The sequence below is a fragment of the Perognathus longimembris genome, chromosome 2 (genome assembly GCF_023159225.1).
Source record: "Perognathus longimembris pacificus isolate PPM17 chromosome 2, ASM2315922v1, whole genome shotgun sequence".
Classification (NCBI taxonomy): Eukaryota; Metazoa; Chordata; class Mammalia; order Rodentia; family Heteromyidae; genus Perognathus; species Perognathus longimembris.
Window position 1 is genome coordinate 132,145,505 of NC_063162.1, and position 19,948 is coordinate 132,165,452.

The 19,948-nt window shown below is 47.9% G+C and overlaps 1 protein-coding gene across 1 annotated transcript; it reads right to left on the reverse strand.

Moving 5' to 3' along the window:
• Positions 1-1,218: 1,218 nt before the first annotated feature.
• LOC125347092 (TSC22 domain family protein 1-like) lies at positions 1,219-16,076 on the reverse strand. The gene is made up of 3 exons (XM_048340158.1): positions 16,073-16,076; positions 13,416-13,421; positions 1,219-1,577 (listed from the first exon to the last, which is right to left on the reverse strand). Exon 3 carries the CDS (start codon positions 1,550-1,552, stop codon positions 1,301-1,303), a length of 252 nt encoding a protein of 83 aa, XP_048196115.1. The 5' UTR covers positions 1,553-1,577; positions 13,416-13,421; positions 16,073-16,076; the 3' UTR covers positions 1,219-1,300.
• Positions 16,077-19,948: the final 3,872 nt, after the last annotated feature.

Below are 19,948 nucleotides of genomic sequence, written 5' to 3' on the forward strand. Positions count from 1 at the left end.
TGGGGCTTGAACTCAGGGTCTGAGCACTGTCCCTGGCTTCTCTTTGCTCAAGGCTAGCACTCTAGCACTTGAGCCACAGCACCACTTCCAGCTTTTTCTGCATATATGGTGCTGAGGAGTTGAACCTAGGGCTTCATGTATACAAGGCAAGTACTCTTGCCACTAGGCCATATTCCCAGTCCTTAATAAGAAATTTAATGGGAAAATTTTAAGGTATTTTTTATCAACATTTTATATGCTTTATTGAAAGTTGACAAGTACAACAGTTAAATACAGTGACACCTTACAACTGTGTAGAGAACATGCACAGAAACATATGCATATAACTACTATACAGGTAATATGCAGAAACTCCTACTGGGAAATCCACTCATTAGCTAGGACTGACCATTATTCCAAGTATTCAACCAGCTCATTGGAAAGACTTCAGTGAACAGGGATTCACTTCAGGATATTCAGCAGCTACATTTCAAAGTACACAAAGTGACTAAACTGTGCCAAATTCTTAAAATTTCTTCAGGTGTGATTTTTGTCATATTGCAGTTTTTATGTTGATCTCTCTAGAAAGGACAATCCACACCTCTTCATACAGCCAATGAAACATCTAAATTTCAATCTGTACAACCTAAATAGTTACAGTCCTCTATTGTACAAAATAGTTACACTACATACACAAATATACAATAAGCAAAACAGCCTTCATAGCAAGATAGCCTAGGTCCCAGCTACCTGTCACCGTTTTGTCATTAATAGTTTTGTGTCATCCAATGTTTCAGAAAAGAGGCACAGTACTATTGTGTGTGTGTGTGTTCTTATGGACTTTGGTGACAGTCGCCAACTTGTATAATGACTGTATCCACCCTCATTTTAGTTTGTCTCTGGCCTCTCTTTAGTTCCTCATGGGGGAGGAGAAGAGAACATAGGGCCCAAAGTCCTTGAGGAACCCCACACAAGGTGCAGGCAGGAGAGAGGACTCTTGGAAGGGGGTAGGCAGCAGGAAGGGATGGAAAGGCACACAGCTCCTCAGTGTCAATGAAACCATTCCTCAGATATCTGCCAAGGTGCACAGGAAACATCCATTCTAATTCTGATTAACCTTTAATTCACCCAACTAGCACATTTCTTCAAGCCAAAAGCATATGAGTGTTTTAATACTGGAAAGAAGAGATAATGTCAACGTCCCTTTTGCAGCGAACAATGAAATGGGTGACTGTGGAGGCAGATTTTCCCTAGCACATCTTCTTGGTCTGTTCAGTTCAGACAGCAGCAGCCAGTTCTGCATTCTGCGGGGCATAGGAGGCTATGCGGTTGGTCCTGAGCCCTGGGACGCTGGCTGGACCGGGGGCTGTGTGGTCCCCTGTGGCTGCGTGGTAGCAGGAGGGGAGCCAGTCTGACTGGCCAGTGTCTTAAGCAGATTGTTTTCTTGCTCCAGCTGGGAAATTTTCTCTAGTCGTTCTTTGATTTGCTCTTTCAGAACCTCCACTTCCTCTGTAACTGCGTACATCAAATGGCTTTTCACCAGATCCATAGCTTGTTCGATTTTGCTGTCCATAGCTACCACACTTGCACCAGAGGGGCTATTGTCAAGTCTCACAGAGGCGTTTTCAGTTCCCAGCAAAGATGACAAGAGATTGAAAAATGTCTCAGTTGGTAAACTCCTAGATCCATCACCACTGGTCTACACCATTGGGATTTCATGCAATTGCAGCCAAAAACATCCGCGTGGAAAAAAGGAGAGGGAACGCGGGCAGCCTTGTTCGGGCCAGCTAAACCCCGGTAGCTTGCGGCAGCCCAGCGAGGGAGCAGCGGACAGTAGGGCTGGTTTGAGGAAACCCGGCTCCTCCTCGGGTTTGGCGAACGGGAGATAGGACCCCAGCGCTTCTAAAAAACCTCCGCTCGGCCACCGGGCTGCACTAGCTCCCTTAAGGTATGTTTATAAGCTTTAAAATGGAAATTTTTACATAGGATTTAATGAAACAAAACCAACATCAGCATAGTTTGTGAAAACTATTAAATATGATGGAGGGGATAAATTTAAATGGATACAGATGTGTCTTGTGTATGTAACCTTGCTAAAGTTGCATGTGCATGTCTTCCTTCTGATGTCATGTTCCTTCTGGCTCCATAGCCAGCAGAGATGCCCCTACTGCTGCAGCCCTGTATTAGTCAACACCTGCTTTGTGTTGTAGCTCAGCAGCAGATGTGCCTGCTCTGTGTTGGCGCTCAGCCATAGGCAGATCCTGCTAGTGCTGTAGCTCTGCTGTGAGTCTGACACAAGAGGCTTCTTAGGACTCTGTCTCATGAGTTCAAAAACTGAAGCGTAGAACAAAGGAGAATGTGTGCCAAGAAGAACAGTATCTTACTAGAAGGCTTCTGATGTTTTGTGTGTCCACTCTGTGTAGCTGGCTGAGGCTAGGGGATATGCAAAAAGCCACATCCAATCAAAATAATATAGGAAACCACCTCTAGGAGAAATGAGGAGGAGGAAGAGACCAGCACCTCACCTACCCAAGATCCAGACACTTCAAAACCAAACAGGAGGACCATAGAGGGTAAGGTGGAGAGCAGCAAGCTGCCTATAGTTCCAACAGCAGCAGAAAGGTCCTGCAGAGACACAGGGTAAGATGGCGAGCAGCATACCTCCTCCTCCCTGGGGCTCAGCAGCTGCAGAAATGTCTGTAAAATCTGACTGACTAACTCCTCTTACTAGAGACCTAACAAATGACCAAGGCAGGGGCTATAAGCAATTTAAGGAAAGGACTACTTTAGAAGACTGATGCTGTCCCATGCCTCGACAATAGGAGAATCCCAAGCAGAGTGGTTCCTCCTCTGTCAGTGTGAAAGAGCATTGGCAGGCAAGATAAAAGTAGGTGGTGATGGACCACGCACCCTTAAGAGGGAAGAGGGAAACAAGTGCTAAGTTGTTGGGATTCTTGGCCCATTTGTTTCCCCCGCCAGCAGGAGAAGCACTGAGCATATCCCATGGGGTTGAGCTGAGAAGAGGTAGAAGAGCAGCCTACCGCCTGCTTGCAGCCCAGAGAAGACACGCAGGCGATCTGGGGAGAAGTCAAGCATTCATCCAAGGCCTTTATTCTGGGATTGGATTTATATAGCAGTAATGGTGGCAGGAAGGAGAGGGATTTGGAGCAGCTAGCTAGGCATGGTGATAGGCTGGTTAGGCTTGTCCACCAAGAGTGACATCATGGGACTTCCGCTAAGGGCAGTTGTCACAGCCCCCAGGACTGCCTCTGAGTTCATCACCCGCAGCCATCTTGGCGCACATGTGGTCCGAGGTGGGAGGCGGGGCTGGTTAGAGCTGCCTTTCTGGTTCCAGACCCGGAGAAGGCAGGCGGGGCTAGTGGCCCCAGGGCTGGAGAAGAAGTGGGCCTGCTAGGACCGCCTCTTAAAGCTGCAAGCCAGTGCCCTACATCTCCCCCTTCTGTTTTTAAATAGCAGGAGGCACCTTACTCGAGAATGTGCCTGTCTTAGGTTGCCCCCACATGGGAGGTCATACCTGTCATTGGCTGACACCCTAGCTCTTCAGGCAAACATACATGCAGGGTCTGCCAGCCCAGTGGAATGCTGGAGCCAGCCGGCAACAAAAGGGAATCCTGATTAAGGGGGCAAGGATTAAAGAAAAAGAAAAATACAAGACAAGAGAAAAAGACAAGAGACGAAAGATGAGGTTCAGGAGTTCTGCAGCTCAAGTTTGTAGCTCAAGACTGCAGCAGCATTTATTCTTAACTCTCAGCTTACATGCAGTTTGGGAGCCAGGGAATGGCATAGGGTTACTAAAGTTTAAGAAAATAAGAAAGCTTTTAAGTTGGTAAATAACAAGAGGCAGTAACACAAGACAAGGCTGAATGGTTAACATAAACTGGGCTCCTATGGACACAGTAAAACATCTTGGTAAGTGCTGGCTGTCAATTAAGCCAAATCTTAACACATTTCTTGAGATAACACCACAGCCAGAGGTCAGGATAAACTTTACTGCCAGCTCCCTACATCTCCCCCGTATTTGTTTAAAGAAGCGAACCCGCCAGTCTTAGGTTGGGTGCGTCACCTTGCCTGCCTTACCCATCATCAGGTGCAGCAAGATGGCAGCCGGCAGTAACCTGGGGGCGGTCCTGCTAGTAGTGACGTAGACTTACGCCACCCCTTAGGGAGGTCCCATGGCCCTCTGCCCTTGACTGACAGCTCGGACCGCCAATCATAGCCCCTGGCTAGGTATGTTACACCCTCCTCTTCTTGCCGTCATTGCCCATACTTAAGATCGGGTCCACACCAATAAACGGGAGCAGTCTTGAACTTCTCCCAAGTCGACTGATTAACCACGGCAGAAAGGTTGGGTTGGGCTACCTGCAAGTGACTTGTGTCTCATTACCTATTCTGGGTTCACCCTCGGCAGGGTGTGCTTCCTCACCTCTCCCGCTGGTTGGGAGAGCACCCGGGGTGCAGGAACCCCTGCAGCTGGTGCCTGAACGTGGAGCACTGGACACAGGAACTATCGGTGAGCTCGGTGAAGCGAGTCTCCATAGGTAAGAGTCTCCCCAGGAAGAATGGGGCAAACTCCAAGCCAGCTGTGTAATCCAGCCTTCCGGGTGCTGAGATTCATGCTCCAAAATGCTGGACAGGATATCTCAGACTCCCAGGCTGTAAAGATTTGGGAGAAATTAACACATGTTGTCCCTTGGCTGGCAGAAGCTAATCTGCTCTCCTGGGAGATGTGGGATCAGTTAGAGCAGGAAGTGGAAAGCAGGGAACTTGACCTGGGAGACGAGCTCCCTCTCATGTTTTTTTTCCCAATCTTTCAGGCCTTTAAGGACTGCTTTGCCCCAGGCACAGTAAAGAAGGACGTCTAGGCCTGGGAGAGAGACAGCTCCCCCGCTGCTCATGAGGAGAGGGGCTCAATGCCCCACCTCGAGGAGCCCACAGGCGCGGATCAGGCTGGTCCCCTGGGTCCCGAGTTAAGCGCCTCGATCCTGAGACACGTGACGGATGAGCAAGGTGGGGGATGGCCTCCGCTGTCTCGTCACCCTTCCCCTACCGGACGCTCCCCTCCACTTTGTGCAGCCCTGAGAAGGCCCTGCGAGCCGCTGGCCCGCAGCCTTGGTTCGCGCTCACCTTGCATGGGCCCCCCAGCAGATGGTGATCTGGGACGCATTCCGATCTGGTGGCATTCCTGGGAAGCCCAGGACTTCAGATAACTTAGAAAGGTAGTTACTGAGGAGGGACCTAGTTCTCCCTGGGCCGAGACCCTCCTCCGTGGCCTGGCTCATCGACTTTGCACCACACAAGATTGGAGGAGCTTAGCTCAGACCATTCTTCCTAGACCACTGTACATAAACTGGTGTGCCTTTTTTAGAGATGAGTGCTATGCTCAGGCTGAGAGAAATCAAGCTGCCGATCCCCCAGTTCCCATAACTTTTGAAATGTTGTTGGGGTCCACTAACCAGTACTCTACAAGCCTCCAACAGGCTGCTCTTCCTGCCACTTATCAAGAGCAGGCGTGGGCCCTGGGATTGGCAGCATGGAGAATGTTAGGGGAGGGCTCCTTGGAATCCCCCTATATGAGGAATTACTCAAAGGGCTACGGAGGACCTTGCCACCTTTATCGACAGGGTGGAGAGGAGCCTCCAGGGTAAGGTCCCTCCTGGACCCCCGCAGGACCAGCTTGTCAGGGCCCTGGTGTGGGACAGAATGATCACAGACCACAAACTAGCCTGTATAGGGATGAAGTATAGATCTATGGACAGCTGGATAATTGCCAGCAAGGATGTCAGTGCTCAGGCCCACCGGACACAGTCGCTGACCACCTCACTTGCCGAGGCATCTGCCCTTGCCTCTACCAGCGGGGCAAACAAAGGGGTCTGTTATTTGTGTGGCTGCCAGGGCCACTTTAAGAGGGAGTGTTCTACAAGCCTCATAAGACCTGGTGCCTCACAAGAACAACCCTCAAGGCAGGCTAAGGCGCTACCTAGGACACCTTGCCCCCAATGCAGGAAGGGATTTCACTAGTGAAGGGATTGTAAGTCCAGATTTTATGTTGAGGGAAAGCCTTTAAAATGATGGTGGGGTGCCCTCCAGCCCCGTCACCCAAAGGAGGCGACCAATCTAGTGACCAGCCTAGGGTCCACTGGACAGTCCCCATAGTCCCTGGAGTTAGGCCAGAGATGGACATCTTTATAGCAGAGAAAAGGTTCCAATGCTTGATTGACACCAGAGCAGACTGGACCATATTAAGAAAAGAGGAGGTTCCCCCACAATGGGAGCTGACCCCTGGGCCTCTGATGAAGGGGGTGGGGGATGAGGCTAGGCCTGAGAAAACCAGGGACTGGCTTACCTGGAGGGATGTTGATGGTAATCAGGGAAAAGTGCACCCCTTAGTGATGTCTGGCCTAATGGCTAATCTGCTAGGACAGGATATTTTGGGGGAAGCTGAGGCCTCTATTACTACAGGTCATGGCCTGTTAGGTTATCTTGATAGCTATCGGGGAGGGCCTTCTTCTGAGGCCTCGGGGCAGGAGGCTTCCGTTCCCCTCACGAGGCCTTACCCCCAATCCTAAAGGCCACTGTTCCTGCCATCCCTGCCATCCGATGGCTCCCAGGCCCCCGGTGTGGGTGGAACAGTAGCCTCTCTCCCTAGACAAACTAGAAAAATTAAAAGAAATAGTATTAGAGCAGTTGACCTTAGGACATATCAGACCTTCGTTAAGTCCAAGGAACAGCCCTGTATGTGTTATGCAAAACGCCTCAGGTAAATGGAGGATGTTACAGGACCTAAGAAAAATTAATGAGCGGATGATTCCTGCAGGCATCCCCTTATGAGGGCTGCCATGGATCCCCCCTCCATTCTTTGAGATCTGAATCTTATTACAATAGACATAAAGGATTGTTTTCCATTCCTCTTAACCCACAGGACTGTGGGAAGTTTGCTTTCTCCATCCTCTCAGTTAACTACCAGGGGCCAGACCAAAGATATGAATGGGTAGTGCTACCTCAGGGCATGGCTAACAGCCCAGCCTTCTGCCAACATTATGTGTCACAAATCTTACAACCCCTTCAGAGCCAGTCAGATATTACTTATATGTTTATGTGGATGATGATATAATTGGGGCAGCAGACGCCCAAGTATTGGATGCTGCCTATAGGAAGCTTCGGACGCTTCTACAGAAGGGAGAATTGCACATATCTAAAGATAAGCTTCAGACCTTACTTCCCTTTAAGATTTTTGGGACAGACCTTAGACTACACTATGTTTGCCCCCTCAAGCCTCAATTATCCTTTCAGTCATCCTATACCTTGATGGAGTTGCAAAAGTTTTTGGGTGAAGTTAATTGGCTAAAGTCTTGGCTTCACCTGCCTAAAGAAGATTTGCTTCCGCTCTTTGACTCTTTAAAGGATAAAGCTCCCACTGATATTGTTACAATAACTCCATCACTTCAAGTGGTATTTCAAAAAATTCAGACAGCCTTAAATATGGCACAATTGGCTTGCTATAGGCCTGAATGCCCCTTTGTCTCTGGATCATTCCTGGCTCAGAGATTTCCTCAGCTTCCATTACTCAGGCAGGTGAGCCTCTCCAATGGGTGCATGCATCGGTAGGAGGGGCTCTCAGGGTTTATTTCCAGCTAGACTAGCTAGCTGACCTGGTAATTAAGGGCAGGGATACTTCCCTGAGACATTATGGGCAGGATCCTGATGTGCTAGTTGTTCCCTATCAGCTGTCAGATTTTGAGTGGGTTTGAAGAAACCATAACCAGGTGTCTAGTGCCTTAGAAGGTTTCATGGGGAAGCTGGACTGCCATTATGGCATGTCAAAATGGGTGACCTCATTTTTGAGGTTACAGTGGACTTCCCCCATACTTTTTTCCACCAAACCCCTTATTAAAGCTGTGAATGTTTTTACTGATGGAGGAAAAGCGGGCTTTGCTGTGGTGATATACTCCACCTCCTCCCCTGCCAGTAAGGAGAAAAGAACCTGCTACTTTGAGCCAGTTACAGGGTCTGCACAGTTTATGGTACTGTATGCAGTTACCCTGGCACTAACCCAGGTTCAGCAGCCGATGAACCTGTTCTCTGACTGCTTGTATGTAGTTAATTTATCACCAACCCTAGTGTCATCATACATTAAACTAGATAAAAACCCAATTACTCCTTTAATGATCCAAGTCCGGTCCTTACCAAAAGCAAGGGCTGAGCCTGTCTTCTTGCAGCATTTCCGAGGACATCAAAATCTACCTGGAAACCTGGCACATGGTAACCAAGTGGCTGATCACCTGGCTACTAATGGGACTATTATAGCTACAGCCACTGTACAGCCTGAAAATTTTCAAATGGCTCAAGGACTCCATGAGCATACACATTTAAACTGGAGAGGGTTACATCAAAGATTCCCCCTGGTTCCTATAAAGGACTTAAAAAAGATCGTAAGGACATGCAGATCATGTATGCCATTTCTGCAGCTCCCGCCTCTGCAATCCCCCGAAGTTAACACCAGGTGTCTCAAGCCTAATGTTATATGGCAGACTGATGTAACCCACTATGCTCCCTTTGGAAAATTAAAATATATATTTATGTCCATAGACACCCATTCACATGCCTGCTGGGCAACTGCCCACACAGGTGAAAGAGCACGGCATGCTGAAAATCATTTTCTACAATGTTTTGCTATCCTAGGGCTGCCCTTACAGGTAAAGACTGATAATGGACCTTGCTTTATAAGCAAACCATTACAGAAATTTTTTCAAATGTGGAATATTAAACACACCACTGGAATACCGTACAATCCAAGGGGTCAAGCCATAATTGAGAGGCATAACAAGACCCTAAAGGACCAATTATTAAAACAGAAAGGGGGCAGCCCTCATGACCAATTAAGGACAGCCATGCTTACATTAAATATTTTAAATTTCTCCAAAGACCAACCTCTGACAGCCTTTCAGAGGCATTGGTCAGATCAGACACCTTATTTAAAGGTGCAAGTCCGATGGAAGGACCCCCTTACTGGGTCATGGCAAGGTACTGACCCACTTATTAGCATGGGAAGGGGCTTCGGATGTGTTTTCCCGATTGGGGAACCAAGCCCAATTTGGATACCTGCTAGAGACCTAAGATATTGTTCACCAGAACCCAAGAGCTCTCTCTCTTCAGGTACAATCTTTGTTCTCCCCAGGAATAAAGAAAAAGACCGAGATGGATCTCTTCCTGCTTCTCCCTGGAACCACGGGAGGCCTATCTGCGTGTGTCAGCAGTGGATGACAGCGGCGACAGCCAGCCTCCCTTCCTACCAGTGCCCAGCCCTGCCTGCTGCTTGTTTCTCAGCGTCTTTTGTGGCGCAATGTTTCTCTGTGGCAATATTGCCTACAGCTTTGCCCAAGAACTGGAATGGATCACTAGCACCTTGGCTACTGTGGACCTCCAGAACCACCAAGGCCTGGGCCTGTTTCTACCTCACCGTCAGAGATGGGGGATGGTGCTGCCTGCCCACCTTGAGCAGCGCAGGGATGGACTCAATTCCAACCTTCCCTGGACTGAGCCAGATGGGTGGCTCCCTTACCCTCTCCCCCTTGTGGGAGAGACCCCCCATGACCTTTGTATTCACATTTGCATCTGCACTTATATTGCCTCTGTATTTACACCTGACCCATGCTAGGGCAAATAGGCTTCCCCTAGTTTTTAAGCAATGAGCCAGAGCTGTCCAGTCAATGGTGGTCTGGCAGCATTATGCTGCTTTTAGCCACTTGGGAATGCTGTGAGGTTCGTCATGGCTCCTACCAGGATGTGCAGTCTACTGGAGTGTACAGGTGTGAGGCAGAAATAGCAGGGCCCAGACCCGCTCTCCCCCCAGAGTTCCTTTGCTGGGGCTAGCAAGCCTCTCAGGTAGGATGGCCCGAAGAGCTAGGATGGTCAGCCAAAGACGGGTAAGATTCCTCAAGGGGGGAACAACCTAAGACAGGCGCATTCTCGAGTAGGACATCCACCTGCTCATTAAAAAAACGAAAAAGGGGGAGATGTTGGGCACACCGACTGGCCCCACCTGTTTGCGCCCCGGAGGTGTGTGGCTGTTGTGCTGCCTCCCGGGAGTAAGGCCCTGAAGAGCCCTGCCTGCCTCAGTCCCTGAGGGCATGCTCATTTGCACCGCCTCCTGGAAGAGAGATTCCGGCTAGCCCCATCTGCCTTCTTGGTCCGGAACTGGAAAGGCATCTCTAGATGGCTGCGCCTCCCAGCCTTAAGACCACATGCAGCAAGATGGTGGCTGGCAGTAACCTGGGGGTGGTCCTGCTAGGAGTGATGTAGACTTAGGCCGCCCCTTAGGGAGGCTCCCATGGCCTTCTGCCTTTGACTGACAGCTCCGACTGCCAATCATAGCCCCTGGCTAGGTATGTTACACCCTCCTCTTCCTGCTGCCATTGCCCATACTTAAGATTGGGCCCGCACCAATAAACGGAGAGCAGTCTTGAACTTTTCCCGAGTCGACTGACTAACCGCGGCAGAAAGGTTGGGTTGGGCTGCCTGCGAGCGACTCGCGGCTCATTACCTATTCTGGGTTCACCCTTGGCGGGGTGTGCTTCCTCACCTCTCCCGCTGGTCGGGAGAGCACCTGGGGTGCAGGGACCCCTGCAGTGGATAATTTAAGATAAGGGCAAAGTCAATTAATGTCTCCCAGAAATTTTTGAAAATCATGCAAAGAATGCAAATGAGAAGTTTTAATCTGCAATTTTTGACTAGTAAAATAATAAGGACCTAAAATATGACCAACAAATACTTGCCAGAGTTCTGCTGTAACACTTAGAGAACAGCAGACTGAATGAGACGCATGTGCCATTAAATCAAATCATATTATTTAACCTTACCTTACCAGCAGGTTGCAGAGAACACAAATGAATAACAATCAAGAGGGCAAAGGGTCAGGACAATGTAAAAGTCTCAGCTTCAGTGGATCCGAAGTGGCTTATGTCTTACATCCCAAATCAGTAGGCCAGCAGGAGAGATGGGTTGGATCTGGGCAAGGCTGTAGTGGCATCTCTCAGAGTCCCCTGGATATATTGTCATATCTCCTGCTGTGTTTCCTGCAAATTTCCACACAGACTGGTTAAAGACATTTGAAACCTTCCAGTATTCCCTGGTTGCTTATTCTGAGTACTCTGGCTTTTGTAGGCTGGTGTCCTACTGGTTTAAGCAGGGTGATAACTTTAAAAGATTTTAGAATGCTTGGACCTTTAACCATCTTCTTAGTCACAAAATCCACAAAGACCAAAGGCCAACAAAGTCTGCCCTCTGGAGCAGCCACGACAGTTTCTGAGACATGGAGGGGGAAGACACCAAAGCTTCCCCAATGCAACCCTGTGGCCACCAAACACAACTCTGAAGCTTTTAACTTTGGAGTAAGCCTCGGTTGCAACTCTGTCATGATAGGCCTTCTATAAACCCAACTCTAATCTTGGGGCAGGCAGAGCTGGGGCAGTAACACTCTGGGCCTGTCAAAATCACAGGATTCCTAGATTTCCTGAGCAGTTTCCCATGCAAGAGAGAGAGAATAAGGAATCATTATTAGTGAAACCAGGCAGTTTGGGAGCAGACTGTGGAGGCAGCTTCCTGTAGCAACAGACTGCCATGGTCCACGCAGCTAGCACACATGTCGACCTGCATCCTATAAAGCAAAATATTAACCCTGGGTCAGAAAAATCTAGGTTAGCAGCTACATTTGCACACTCATTCCAAAATGATTCTGGTCCCTTGATCTTAAAGAGTTTAAGAGAGCACAGGAAAAAAAAATGGAGAAGAATAATCTTAATCTATACCAAAGAATTGTCAGGATTAGATGTACACTTGACATTTAGCATAGATAGACATAAAGAATAACACAGGTTTTACATTATTGTACTTATATCACATACTGTATATTAGAACCTTTTGGAGTTTTTCTTAGACACATTTGCTTGCATCCAAACATGGGTTTAAAACCTGTTTTTTTGTTTTTGTTTTTAGTTTTACCAACAGACAGACAGACAGACAGTTGTGCACCAGCTTTGGGGCATGCTTAGAATTGTTCTCTAATTGGCTATGTAAGCTTTCTGGAATTCCAGCAGCAAAATGATATTATTTTGCTCATATTTTAGAACCACATGGTTAGAAAACAAAAAACTTTTTCAGCAAACAAAAATTTTCACAAATTATCTGAGAAGCCACATTTTGAGAAACCAGTTTAGCTCCAATGGGGAGCTGAAGTGGGATGCTATGACCAGAGAAGGTCCAGGAGATGGGAGACAAGACAGGAACAGAACATAGACATGTGGCAAGGCATAATGGCGGAGGAGCTGGACAGAGCCTTAGCAGTCTCACAGCAAGACACCTTTACCTTCCAGCATTTGAATTGCAAGGCCACAGTTAGAGTTCAGGGGGCAGGGTTACCGGGAGCTGGAGACTCCACATCCAAGCCCAGCCACCAGGAATTTGGCATGCCCATTACCTGGGGGATGGGTGGACTTCCACCTCTAACCAATTCTATTGTCCACCATGTGCTGAATGCTAGAGAAAACTTAGGATTTAGCTAAACAAGCAGAATTTAACTGAATCTCCAAACTTAACAAACACCAATAACAAGAATAGAAAAACTTTGTCTCTTTCAAAGCAGATGTCAAACAAACATTGGTACCTTTGGAATCAAGCAGGCAGGCAGGCAGGCAGGCACACAGGCAGGCAGAGTTTATTAAGAGGCAGAAAAAGAGAGACAGAGAGAACTTCGTCTGCCTGAGCGCTCATAGAAGTTAAATAAAATATTCCAAATTTGTAAGATTGGGCTCAAACTTGAGCAGCTTTTAGATTGTGTCCCTCCCATTGTAGAGCACTTGGTCAGGAGAAGTTACCTCGGTGGTGTTAGCATTTTACTCAGGTCCCTCCCCTCTGTGAGCAGCCTGCACCTAGGAGAGCTGTAAGTCTGCCAGGACTGTCAGTGGGGCCTCACCAGTATCTACCTTTAAAGGAGTTTGTTGTTCTGGATGAAGCTGTGACAACAGGGCTATAACTGACTCCAAAATATTCTCAACATGGGTCAATCTATCTTTAGTAGGTTCATTGTATATTTTTCCTCAGTATCTGAGCCATCTGGGTCTTCGGGTTCAGATTTTATTAATTTTCTTAGCTCTTCTCAGGCAGCTGCATAAGTTCCCAGGGCTGAGCGATGCTCATCAAGCCCCTGTCCAGTTTCTCTGATCGACTGATTGAATTTAATCTGTTCATGTCTAGGATCCAAACAATCTCAGACCAGATAACAAAGAGTAATAGTGTTCACTGAGGTTTCTCAGGGCCATTTGCATCATAATGTTCCTGAATCCTTTTTCCAATTTTTTGCCAAACTTCTAAGTTAATGGTTCCTTCCTCTGGGAACTAGGGGCATGCTTCCTCAATGCCACCTTTCACTCCCTGGGCATGAAGCATCCCTTTGGGGGCCTGCACGTATAGCATGTGGCTGTCACCTTGTCCCATAATATTTCACTCCTGACGATATTTTTCTGTACTCTCTCCCTACTCTCTCCCGCTCTCCTTCCCAAGTGATCAGACGTCCTCTTACCTCAGTGGGGTCTTCTGCCTTAGTCCCAAGTGTTCAGATCCCTGTTTGGGTGCCATTTGCCGGAGCCAGCTGTCAACAAAAGGGAATCTTGATTGAGGGAGCGAGGATTAAAGAAAAAGAAAAATACAAGACAAGAGAAAAAGACAAGAGACAAAAGATGGGGTTCGGGAGGTCTGCAGCTCAAGTTTGTAGCTCAAGACTGCAGCAGCATTTATTCTTAACTTCCAGCTTATATGCAGTTTGGGAACCAGGGAATGGCATAGGGTTACTAAAGTTTAAGAAAATAAGAAAGCTTTTAAGTTGGTAAATAACAAGAGGCAGTAAAACAAGACAAGGCTGAATGGTTAACATAAACCGGGCTCCTATGGACACAGTAAAACATCTTGGTAAGTGCTGGCTGTCAATTAAGCCAAATCTTAACACATTTCTTGAGATAACACCACAGCCAGAGGTCAGGATAAACTTTCTTTACTGCCAGCTCCCTACTGTGGAAGAACTAGGGGAGAGTGGAATTGGCACTCAAGAGAAAGCCCTGTTATTTCTGCCTCATGTCTGTACACCCCGGAAGGCTGCACACCCTGGTGGGTGACGTGACCAACCTCATAGGGTTCCCAGATGGCTAAAAGCAAAAGACCACCATTGGCTGGACAGCCCTAGCTTATCACTTAAGAAATATGGGAGACCTGTTTGTCCTAGCATAAGGCAGATGTAAACATAAGGCAAATGTAGACATAAGGCAAATGTGGACATAAGGCAAATGTGAACATAAGGCAGATGTAAACATAAGGCAAATGTAGACATAAAGCAAATGTGAACATAAGGCAGATGTAAACATAAGGCAAATGGGGGGCCTCTCCCACAAAGGGGAGTAGGTGAAGGAGCCACCCATCTGGCTCAGTCCAGGGAAAAATGGGAGTTTTTAGTCCATTTCTGTGCCACTCAAGGTAATGCAGGCAGCATTCCCCTTCTCTGGCAGTGAGGTAGAAGCAGGTTCAGGCTCTGGCAACTCTGGAGGTCCACGGCAGCCAAGGTGCTGGTAACTTAATGCATGTGGTTAGTAAACATTTTATCATAAACATTGAATAAAGGTGCCAAACCCTCAATGCCTATTTCCCTCCAATGGGAACCCCTAAGCTCAGCAGCAGGGAAAAGGCAAAAGGGAAACAACAGTGCAATACTCCATTCCAGTTCTTGTGTAAAGCTGCAGGCAATATTGCCACAGCAAAACACTGTGCCACAAAAGATGCCAAGGCAGAGTCCAGGAAGCAAGCAGGGCCGGGCACTGGGAGGAAGGGAGGCTGGCTGCCTCCAATGTCGTCCACCACTGATGCATGCAGGTAGGCTTCCCGTATTTCCATGGAGGAGCAGGAGGAAATCACCATGGTCTTTGTTTTTTCCTAGAGGGAACAAGGAAAAGACATTTCTCAAGAGTGAGTGCTCTTGGGTGGTTGTTCTGATGAACAATACTTTAAGTCTCTAGCTGGTTTCCAAATTGGGCTTGGTTCTCCAATCGGGAAGACACATGCAAAGCCCCTTCCCACGCTGATAAGTGGGTTCGGACCTCGCCATGCTCCAGTGAGGGGGTCCTTCCAAAGGACTTCCACCTTTAAATAAGGTGTCTGGTTTGACCAATGCCTCTGAAAGGCCGACAGAGGATGGTCTTTGGAGAGATTTAAAATATTTAATGTAAACATAGAGGTCCTTAACTGGTCATGGGGGCTGCTCCCCCCTTTTGTTTTAATTAATAACAGAGGAGGAGCACCAGGCTGGGAGTATGGGTGGAGCTTGTCTCTTCTGAGACTACTTCCTGCTGAGAAGGGGTGAAGTAGTCAGGGGTCCCTGATTCTTCATTTGGCCTGGTACTGTCCAGTTTGGTTGGTAAAAGTCCTCATCATTTCCATGAGAATGGTTATCAGGGCCAAAGGGTGTCATGGTCTCCTCTGGCTACCTCCTGCAGCTTGGACACGTCAAGGAGTCCCTGGGGTTGGGGTCTTCAGGGTCCAGATCTGTGCTGGGCACAGCAGTGTAGTAAGAGGATGGCCTTGAACTGAAAGTTCCCAGGTGGTGACCTCAGTGAGGGATGTTATCCTGTTAAAAGAGACTTTTGAAAAGGTCAGGCAAAAGGCTGACAAATTCACAGGACCAGTTAACATGAACAACATGGGAGAACATACCCTGGGCATAAGCCAGAAAAGTTCCATTTGGAACATAAACCCAGTTGTGGCCCATTACAAGGAAGGAGGAATGACTGGACTGGGGGCAGGAAGGAAGTGTTTAGAGATAGTGGATTGGTTGGGAGTAACCAGTCAGAGGCTAAAATAAATATATATACATATATACAAATAGCAGGAAAAGAAAAATGGACAGGTATGGGCATTGGGTGGGTAAACAACTGTTCCTCTTGCTCTCCTGGCTCTGATTAATTTTGAAAGGGCTCTGATTAATTTTGAAAGGGCTAGATAAGGTGACTCCATTTAGGATGTGACATTATTCTCTTACTCCTCTCCATAATCCCTGAACTGGCTGAGTCCCAGGGTCTAGGTGCCTGTTTCTGGGATGGCTTGCCCCAATTGGCATTCACAGGGTTTGAACTCAGGGCCTGGGCACTGTCCCTGAGCACTTCTGCTCGAGGCTAGTGCTCTACCACTTGAGCCATGGTGCCGCTTTCAGCATTTCACTGGGTCTCTTGAGCCAAGCTTCCAGCCTGGCTCTTTGCTGGTTAGTTGGGAGATGGAGTTTTAGAGGGAGTTTCTTTTTTTTTTCCCTCTGCCCAAGCTGGCTTCAAACTGAAATCTGAGGAGTTTTAGCCATAAAAGCCCTTTTTGTTTCTAATTAAAGCAACAAGGAGAGCCCTAGGAATAGAGCTTTACCTGTAACTTGTTGAGAATTGACCAACAAATACTTGTCAGAGCTCTGCCATAACACTTAGAGAACAGCAGACTGAATGAGATCCATGTGCCATCAAATCATATCATTTAACCTTACTGGATGGTGGAAGAGAACACAAATGAATAAAAGAGGGCAAAGGGTCAGGACAATGTAAAAGTCTCAGCTTCAGCAGTGACTGTGTCTTCCATCCTGGATCTGCAGGCTTCATTAGTCATGTGTGATAGAGGCAGGCAGCAGAGATGGGTTGGATCTGGGCAAGGCTGTAGTGGCATCTCTCAGAATCCTCTGGATAGATTGTCACACCTCTTGCTGGGTTGCCTGCAAAATTCTACACCGATTGGTTAAAGACATTTTAAATCTCCCAGTATTCCCTGGTTGCTTACTCTGAGTACTCTGGCTTTTGTAGGCTGATGCCCTACTTGTTTAAGCAGGGTGACAACTTTAAAAGGATTTTCCTAGTCACAAAATCCACAAAGACCAAAGGCCAACAAAGTCTGCTCTCTGCAGCAGCCACGACAGTTTCTGAGACATGGAGGGGGAAGACCAATGCTACACCAAGGCAACCCTGTGGCCACCAAACATAACTCTGATGTTTTTAACCTGGAGTAACTCTGTTATGATAGGACTGTTATGAACCCAATTCTAATTTTGGGAGGGGAGGCGGAAGAGCCAGAGCAGGAGCACTCTGGACCTCTCAAAATCTTTACAGGACTCCGAAATTCCCTGAGCAGTTTTCCATGAATGAGAGAGAGAAGAAGGAATCAGTGAAACCAGGCAGTTTGGGAGCAGACTGTGGAAGCAGCTTCATGAACCGCCACAGTCCACACAGCTAGCACACATGTTGACCTGTATCCTATGAAGCAAAATATTAATTTTGGGTCAGGAAAATCTAGGTTAGTAGTCACATTTGTATAAAATGACTCTGATCCCTTGATCTTAAAGTTTATGTGAGCACAGGAGAGAAAAATGGAAAACAAAAATCTTAATCTATACCAAAGAATTATCAGGATCAGATGTACATTTGATTTTTAGCATAGACAGACACAAAAAATAACGCACTGGTTTTACATTACTGTATACCACATGCTGCATCTTTGAATCTTTTGGAGTTTTTGTTAGACACATTTGCTTGCACCCAAACATAATCAGTTTGGGTTTAAAGCCTGGGTTTTTTTTTTTTCTTCTTCTTGGAGTCTGGCAATAAGTCAGGATGCCTCTAGGCTGCCTACTGTGACTCCACCTACAGGCTGCAAGGATCCGTTTAACATAAAACTTAAACAAGTTAAAATGTAGTTAAATAGGCAAGTAATTTTTAAACTATGATGCTAGATTTTTTTTTTTTTTTGGCCAGTCCTGGGCCTTGGACTCAGGGCCTGAGCACTGTCCCTGGCTTCTTCCCGCTCAAGGCTAGCACTCTGCCTCTTGAGCCATAGCGCCGCTTCTGGCCGTTTTCTGTATATGTGGTGCTGGGGAATCGAACCTAGGGCCTCGTGTATCCGAGGCAGGCACTCTTGCCACTAGGCTATATCCCCAGCCCATGATGCTAGATTTTGCATGTTTTACCCACAGACAAACAGGCGGGCAGACAGACAGACATACAGACAGTTGTGCACAAGCTTTGGGGGCGCTTAGAAAAAATTTTCTTTTTCTGAATTGGCCATGTAAATCTTCTGGAATTCCAGTGGCAAAATGATATTATTTTGCCCATATTTTAGAACCACATGGTCAGTTAGAAATTAAAAAAAAAAAAAACACTTTTCGTAGGAAACAAAAACTTTCACAGATCATCTGGCAAGGAAATGAAGAAGCCACATTTTGATAAACCAGTTCAGCTCCAATGGGGAGCTGAAATGGTATGCTATGACCAGAGAAGGTCCAGGGGATAGGGGATAAGACGTGAACAGAACAGACAGGTGGCACAGCTTAAGGGTGGTGGAACTAGTCAGAGCTTTAGCAAGCTCACAGTAAGACACCTTCGAGCCCCTGCCCAGTCTTGAGGAATTTGGTGCGCCCATCACCTGGGGCGTGGGTGGGAGGCACTTGCTAGACCCATTCTATTGTCTTCTGAAAGCTTAGGATTTAGCCAACAACAACCAGAATTTAACTGAATCTCCAACTTAGCAAACATCAATAAGAACCGAAAGCCTTTTTTTGTCTCTCTCAAAGCAGATTAGCCAACAACAGATGTTAAGTAAACAAGCCCAGCAAATGCTTCCCAGGCTTCAGAAGTGGGAAGAGTGAGAGTAAAAGGGTCCTTTGCTGTCCCCATGGCGGGTCTGCAAATGACAGTGGGAAGCCCCCGCACCGCAGAGCGTAAAGCGGCAGGTGCCTCCGCCGCCGGAGCCCCCTTGCCAGGCCTCCCGCCCGCAGCTCGGATGTGCGGAACCTGCAGCACCTGCTCTGCACCGGCAGCTCGGACATGATGCGCTCTGCGCTGGCGCTCCATGCGCTGCTGCTGCTGCTCCTGGCCCCTCTCCTCCGCCGCGTGTCTCGGGACCACAGCATTCAACTCGGGACCTGGGGACATGGCCTGGACGCCTCTGCGGGCCCATCGGAGTGGGGCATTGAGCCCCCTCTCCTCCTGGGCAGCGGGAAGGCTGCCCCTCTCCTGAGCAGCCAGGCTGAAAAGGCCGGCAGCCTCCACCCAGGGTGCAGTATATTTTAAGGTCTTCCAGGCCTTTTTGGCTTGGAAGTCTGAAATGCCCAATCTGGTATTTTGGAGCATGAATCTTAAAACCGTGAAGGTTGGATTGCTCCACTGACTTTGAGTTTGCCTCATTTGTTTCAACAAGGATACTCTCACCTCCAGGAAAGATTACTCGGCTCGCTGGTAGAGCTTCTAAGCCCCACGTTCGTTTGCCGTGCGTTCGTTAGCCCCATGTTGGGTGTCAATATGTTGGGATTCTCAGCCCATGTGCTTCCCCCACTGGCAGGAGAAGCACTGAGCATAACCCATGGGGTCAAGTTGAGAAGAGGTAGAAGAGCAGCGTACCACCCGCTTGCAGCCCAGAAAAGACACGCAGGCAATCTGGGGAGAAGTCAAGCATTCATCCGAGGCCTTTATTCTGGGATTGGATTTATATAACAGTAATGGCAACAGGAAGGGGAGGGATTTGGAGCAGATAGCTAGGCATGGTGATAGGCTGGTTAGGTTTGTCCACCAAAGTGACATCATGGGACTTCCCCTAAGGGTGGTCGTCATTGCCCCCAGGACCACCTCTGGGTTCATCACCTGTGGCCATCTTGGCGCACATGTGGTCTGAGGCGGGATGTGGGGCAGGTTAGAGCCGCCTTTCTGGTTCCCAACCCAGAGAAGGCAGGCGGGGCTAGCAGCCACGCAGCCCCAGGGCTGGAGAAGAGGCAGACCTGCTAGGACCACCTCTTAAAGCTGCTAGACAGTGCCCTACACCAAGTGCTGGCAGTGCGGGGGGGGGGGCATCTTAAATATATGCAAATGCTTCTCTCTAGAGCTACAAGGACTTTTTG

Excerpts from the sequence above, each read along its gene's own strand:
- LOC125347092 (XM_048340158.1), bottom strand. The coding sequence starts at position 1,552 with ATGGACAGCAAAATCGAACAAGCTATGGATCTGGTGAAAAGCCATTTG.